The sequence below is a fragment of the Cebus imitator genome, unplaced genomic scaffold (assembly GCF_001604975.1).
Source record: "Cebus imitator isolate Cc_AM_T3 unplaced genomic scaffold, Cebus_imitator-1.0 Scaffold61, whole genome shotgun sequence".
In the NCBI taxonomy this organism is placed as follows: Eukaryota; Metazoa; Chordata; class Mammalia; order Primates; family Cebidae; genus Cebus; species Cebus imitator.
In genome coordinates, this window is record NW_016107376.1 from 2,266,396 (window position 1) to 2,273,760 (window position 7,365).

Here is a 7,365-nt window from a genome sequence, read left to right on the forward strand (position 1 = left end):
CAGAAAGTTGGCTCTTCTCTTGCACCTTGATCTTGGACTTCTAGGCTCCAGGACCATGAGAAATAAATTTTTGTTGTTTATAAGCCATCCAGCCTATGGAAGTTTGTTGTAGCAGACTGAGCAGGCCAAGGCACACCTCCCAGTGGAAGGTCATTAAAACAGAGTCCATTTCCAAAGCTGTTATCTGAGTCAGACTATTCTGTCAATCTATGTCAGTGTCCTTTCTGCCACTGTGTGATTGTTTTGTTTCTCTTTCTGATGAGTGCTAATGGCTTCCCTGAAGTGCCCCAATCACTCCCCACTGTGACTTCAACAGAACCACGATCAGCATTTCCAGCCGCAAAGTCAGCTTTGGAATAATTACTCTATGTTTTCATCTTTCTGCAAGGTAACATTCAGCACCAGGCCAGTTAGATGTTGAAGAAAATAAAGAAAAGCTTCCATCTTCATGGAATTCTATTACATAATATATATTATCTGGTCAAGAGAGAGCCAATGAAGCCATTTTGATCATAATTGAGTTCAGCTTTTCAATGGACAGAATTTCTTTTCTGAAAATTCTAAATTGTATGTTAGCATAACTCAGTTGTAGAGGTGAATGACTCACAAACACGGGAAGTATTTTGAGCACAGTGCTTATTTGGGAGTAATCTGCCTACACAGACCATTTGATAAGAACTGTCATTAATCCATTGTCATAGGTCATAGTCTAAAATGTCATTATTAAGTTCCATATATTTTGTGTGACAGGTGTAAGTAGTAGTTATTGTTAGTGTTAGAACTGAATGAATGCCTCCTTCTTTTTTTTTTTTTTGAGATGGAGTCTTGCTCTTCTGCCTAGGCTGGAGTGTAGTGGCGTGATCTCAGCTCACTACAATCTCCTCCTCCCAGGTTCAAGCAGTTCTGTCTCAGCCTCCAGAGCTGTTGCAACTACAGACACATACCACCATGCCTGGCTAATTTTTTTTGTATTTTTAGTAGAGTCAGGTTTCAACATATTGGTCAGGCTAATCTAGAACTCCTGACCTCAGGTAATTCACCTGACTTGGCCTCCCAAAGTGCTGGGATTACAGGCATGAACCACAGCACCTGGCCAATTCCCTTTTTTTTTTTTTTTAGAGACAGAGTCTTGTTTTTTTTTCCAACCTTGAGTGCAGTGGCATGATCTCGGCTCACTGCAGCCTCCACCTCACAGGTTCAAACAATTCTCCTTCCCTCCCAAGTAGCTGGGATCACAGGTGCATGCCACCATGCCTGGCTAATCTTTTTGCATTTTTAGTAGAGATGGTTTTCACCACGTTGGCCAGGCTGGTCTCAAACTCCTGACCCCAAGGGATCCACCCGCCTTGGCCTCCCAAAGTGCTGGGATTATAGGCGTGAGCCACTGCACCCGGCCTGAACACATAGTTCTAATAATTGTGCTCAATAAAAATAGAAAGAGGATACTTCCTGGTTTCTAACTGTTGCATGGCCTAAGACTACAAGGGAGATTGCGTTATAATGTGGTTTGCTATCTTATTTGGGGAATATGATTTGATTCATGTCATATCCCATACCATGAAATAAATAACTTCAGTAAATAGCAGATATAGCCCAGATTACCACCTAGGAGATAGCTCTATTTATTGTGTTCCAAAGATGCTCTGTGCATTTCACTTCTAAAAATCATGAGTATTTAGAAATATCACTGTAGGACTAATTTACATCCTTCTTGTGGTTTACTAATTTATTTTAGTCTTTGCTAAAAAGGGAAAGATTTCAGGCAACAACATACGAACACAGAATAAATACTGAATTATTAAATTCAGGGAGTTCTTACTGACATTGCCTGGAAACTCTCAGAGTCCAATAATGCTATCAGATCATTTAACTGTTCCTGCCAATTTTCAGAGATAAAGCTCTTCTTTGTGAAAGGAAGCTTAAAAAAAGCTTCAAGTGATATATTTGACATCACTGCAACATGCAAATAAACTTGTAATTTCCTACATGTAGTCTTGATATTAATAGCATACATTCCAAAGGAGGATTTTTAGCCAATATTATACTCTACTAGAAACCAGTGTGGTCTATTTTTGCTATTATTTTATTATCTCTGATCATGGGTTTCTAAATATTAGATCGTGGATAGGCAACAAGCCACAGGCAAATAAAAATATTTGCATGTAAGCCATAAAGAACACACCGTGCATATTTCTTAAAATAATTTAAACATTATTTAGCAGGAGTCTGATACAGGAGACTTGCTTGAACTCAGGAGGTGGAGGTTGCAGTGAGCTGAGATTGTGCCACTGCACTCCAGCCTGGGCGACAGAGTGAGACTCCATCTCTCTCTCTCTCTCTCTCTCTCTCTCTCTCTCTCTCTCTTTCTGTGTGTGTGCATATATATATATATATATATATGCACACACACATACACACACACACACACATATTTAGTAGAAGATAAGCATTCACTGGTAATTTAATGTACTCGTTACAGAACTACCTATAATATTTAACTTTTACTCATGTACTTGGCAGTCATTGAGTTCCACGTTTCTGAACTATCAGAGATCCTCCATGGTAAAACATGGGGGCTGGAAGTGGTATCACTGTGCTTTTCTAAAATTTAAATCAGACTATGGATTGAATTTTTGCATCTTGTCTTTTGAAACACAAGTTGAATTCCACGGATGAGGTAACACAAAACAAGTCTTCAAATGTTTGAAGCTTAATTCACTATGTCCCTAGCCAAGGGGCAGTTGACTAATATAATGTGAATATGTTCACCATTCACTCTGTATGCCGAGCTCAACAATAAGCAAGCAGGTAGGTAGAAGGTCTGCAAAATGTTTGAAGATGACCGTCGTTATTCCCTGATCTACCATCCTTTTCCAGCTCCTGATTTGACTGGGCATATCCTTCTTCCAAGACCAAAAACAAAGGGAAAAAAAATCTGTTGCAGATCTACTGTATGCCCAGCATTCTAAAATTACTCTTGGAACTAAAGGTTCAGAAGAAAAAATATTACTAGCAATGTTCTGAAAGCAGAAATGGACAAAATGTGTAATTACATATTCTGAATCAAATAAATAAATTACATGAGTTAATTTATCTAAAACATTTAGAACAGTAGTTGTTATAACAGTGTCTGTTCTTAGTAGCATTTCTGTCCCTAACTACATTGCAAGCTAAGGATAAAGACCATGCTTATTTTATTCTGCACTACATAAAACATGTCTGAAACTTGGCAGGTCTTCACGCATTTCTTGAATGAATAAAATAATGTTGGAGAATGCATTGATGCATGCATGAATGAATGATCACAAAAATATTGTTGGTACATTAGCATTTCTTTAGTTCCCCAGCTCTGGGGCTGACTAGCTATGTAATCTTGAGCAGTGATTGAACCTCTCTAATAACTGATTTCTTCATTTGTATAATTCAGATAATATTTACTCTTACTTCATTAAGTTGTAGGAGAATTGAATGAATTGATTAGCACAGACCTGTGCCTAGCATATAAGATGTGTTTAATACATGGTAGCTATTTTTATTATTCGCTGTTACAGAAGATGAGAATAACTAATCATGATGCATAACATGAAAACTGTAAGAAGTTTATGTCACAAAAGGGTAAAATAAACAAGAAAAATAGGGCAAAACTTCCAGAGTAACAGATGAAAACCAAAACAGGCAAAAGAAACAAAACCAAAAAACTTCCAGAATTATTCAGAAACATAAGCACAGGTTAATCTGGTGGTATCCTAAATTGGTAAATTAAATGCAGAAGAAGGAAAAGTCACAGAAAAAAAAACATCAACCTTTTTAAATTAAAAATTAAATGAACAAATAAGTTATAGAATAACATGTGAATAAATGAGATCACTGATTTGAACTCCACCATCTCCATGACAGTATAAGACACATTTGTGATGAATTTTCAGTAGACAGCGACAGAAGATGAAAAACCAATGACATCTTTACCCTTCATTGTGAAATAAAAGCCTCAATCATCGCATATTCCTAAATATGTTCAGGAATGAGCTATGATACACACACATGTGTTTACATTAATTGAAGTTTTCCCTGAAGGGAATTAGTTTAAATTAAGAAAAACTTCATTTTTAAAAGGAGTAAAGTTGAGATGAATATGTAGTAAATTTGAGAGCCAGATAGGAAATAGTTTTTATTACAAATCCTATTGAAAAGTTTTTCGTAATAAACTACCTACCCGATATGAAATCTATATGGTTTTGACATTTTATTTCAAAACAGACATAACTGTTTTCCATGGTACTTTCTACATGTAAAGCTTAGCGTGGTACTCACATTTCCTGTTGGAGGTTGTCATACTGGCTATTGGCATTTCAGCTGCCTGTGAATCTTCCGGGCTTTGCTATTTTAAATAAAAAAATAACTGATGAAAGATAAGTAATGGCCATCATTTTGTTGGAAAATGAAACATCTGGAGAATTATGTTGATTTTTAAAGACGTTTTAACACTCTAGATGTGTATTAGACCCTCTAGGTTTCATAGGCAAATACAATGGAGAGCCAAAAGTCTATGGCAAAGCAAGCCTTTTGCACTCTTCATATTTAGATGAAAATAGCACTCTCATGTAGACCAGAATCTTCCATAGAGAGCTGAAGGCTACTGAGACAGTCTGTAATTCAGACTCGTAAATTATGTAAGGCTTTATGAAATTCAAAAGCTATTAAAAAAATGACTCTCGGCCTAATTTGGCACTTCTCCTGTATGGTGAATTGTGGTTTTAGGATTCCTCTTCTAATCTGTGAGCAGTTGACATATATTGGATAGAAAAGAAACCCATGCAAACTCAACACCTCATTTTATTCACTGCAGCATAATATTCTGTGTTAACTGCTTTGCCAGTCAAAGAATCTTGCCCATTAAGAAAGTAGATCCACATACTTATAAAAGACAACTATAAAAAATTCAAAGGCTTTTTCATTCTTTTATATGACAGAGAAGTGAGATTTTGAAATTGACTTTATAAGTTAAGATTACTTGATTTTATTTGAGACTGACTCACAGTCCAATTTCTGAAAAAATATTTTCCCTTTGTGCCTCTGATTCTATTATTTAAATAAAACTTTTCATCTGCATATTAAATATGTCCTTTTAAAAGCGTATTCATAGAATTCTGTCACCCGAAGCTGTAAAAAATTTTGACACAAATGTAATGAGATAAATGCATTTTTTGTGTGCGAGAGAGAAAGTAAATTTTACATATTAGTAAAGTTCACATATTAGAATAGCAGCAGCTATTCAAAAGACATAATGATAGGCTGTTTGTGAAGAAGGATGGCTGAGAAATAAAGTAGAACCCGTAGGGTACAGAGAGCAGGAAGTAGACCTCTTACTTGAAATTGGGTGGATACAGAAACAAAAAACAATGTGATCCCTTTATGTTACAACAAAAACCTGATTATAATCACAATGCTTTATAGTTCTGTGAAAAGACCAGATCAGATATTTATTGTAGAATGTCTTGTCTTGTTTTTCAAAAATAGCTATTTATTGTCACATTATGTAAAGTAACTTAGAGTCAAATATTCAGGACTTCTTATTGATTGGGAAAAAATGTATGTTCTCCTTCCTTATCCTCAAGTTTCTTGAGAAAACAAGAAATTACACTCTTCAAACATTCTTAAATGTTCATACGACTTCTATTTTGCTTTAGGTTGAACTTGCAGCTTAAATAACAGGAGGAATTATACATATATTCGTGCACTGAAGTGTTCAAATGGCTCAAGACTAAGTTACCTTAATAGATTTGCTTATATGCATGTTGGGGCTCCGGACACTTCAAAGAGAAAAAATAAAGTCAGCAGTAAAGTGATTTTTAAAACTAACCCCACCTGAAGTTATCTTCTTTCAAACCATATTTAGACTATTCAAGCAATTAATGTAATTAAGGTTCTTAAAATCATATTTTAAAGGAAACTTTTGGTTTTTAATCTCTGAATCAGCACAAGATCAGAAATCTACTTCCAAACTTTTATTTTACTACGTCAATGTCTCAGAAATAGCCTCCTCATTTCTACTGAGGAATCTGTCCTTAAATTGTAAACCCCTTACCCCAAGGCCATGGTTCCAGGAGGCAAGAATCCTAACAATTATATTTTACTTTCATATTTTTCCATTCCTATACTTGTTACTTTAAGAATTCAAATGGGAGTATTGTTTTGAACATGATTGGACACTGTACTTTGAGAATTAATACAGAAGATATTATTGTGGAAAATTTAGCAGAATGAAGGCACTTACTAGGAAACATCTCATTGGGCAGAATCAGTTCTCTCCTGCATTATGAAATGAACACCCCAGTCCTTGGTGCTATAAGTAATCCCTTGCTCAACATCTGTTTGTATCCACCTAGTCATGGCTAAGGATTACTCAGAATGGAAAACGCAAAGGTCAGCTTGTTTATGAAAACTTGTAAACACAAGGATTAAGGACAAGTCTATGATGTCAGTCTGATCCATACGTGTTTGAAAGTGATCCAGAGAACAATGATTTGAATCTGTAGAGGGTGCTTGCTGCTCTTTAAAACAGCTTTCAGGTGCTTGGCAGAGTTTTCTAATCAGTATTTATCACAGTCAAGAACAGGCAAATCAGGAGTGTGGAATCTAATTGTCTACTCTACTGATTTTCATTTGTTCATTGAGGAATAAAGAAAAGAAGGTAAGATCAGTAGAATGCTTCAGATCAAGAACCTACCAACTGGATAGTTGAAGCAGATTTGCCTCTGCCTGCCTGGTCACTTAATTCAGAGTTGAGTGCAAGATGGTGGGAATGTCCCACATGCCCATTAACCAATGACAGGCCCTGGTGGATGAGGATGATTTAAAATTAGCGTTGAAGCCAGAAGAACACAGGTATAGTTTTTGTCAATGTCATGGTTCCATTCCATTGCTTATTGACTAAAATGGTGGATGCCACCAAAGAGAACAGGGATGCTTTAAAAATGGAATGCAACTTCAAAAATGTCCAGTGATGATTAAAGGAGGCTTGAACAGTGGTAGTTTTTATACTGCCTTTTTATTTACTAAAAAAAGATATATTTAAATGAAATTAAGTTTTGAATTCTTTCTGACAGAGATACCACAATGATAATAAAACTACCAAAATTGTACCCTGTGACTAGTAAAATAACGTCTCTGGAAATGTATTCATCAATTAAAGCATTTGCAGTTCCTAAACATACACATTCCTTTTATTTAAGGCAATATTATAAATCTTGGAATTATGTTCTTAAAACTCATTTTAAGTTCCCTGATAAGCCCATAAACAATCTGAATAAACACTACATTTTTGGCTGCTCAGAACTTTTTCTTTTCTTTTTTTTTTTTTTTTTT

The 7,365-nt window shown here is 35.6% G+C and overlaps 1 protein-coding gene across 5 annotated transcripts in view; it reads right to left on the reverse strand.

Annotated features, from left to right (window-relative positions):
- The window catches only part of SLC39A12 (solute carrier family 39 member 12), a 72,547-nt gene that overhangs the window by 33,233 nt on the left and 31,949 nt on the right, over positions 1 to 7,365 (reverse strand). For 4 of the 5 annotated variants that reach the window (XM_037738999.1, XM_017529761.2, XM_037739000.1 and 1 more), the window contains 2 exons: positions 6,728 to 6,835; positions 4,312 to 4,378 (listed from right to left, as the gene is read on the reverse strand). In XM_037738999.1, coding sequence (XP_037594927.1) covers positions 4,312 to 4,378; positions 6,728 to 6,835 — 175 coding nt within the window. The remainder of the gene's footprint in view (positions 1 to 4,311; positions 4,379 to 6,727; positions 6,836 to 7,365) is intronic. The other variant, XM_017529764.2, reaches the window with a different exon arrangement.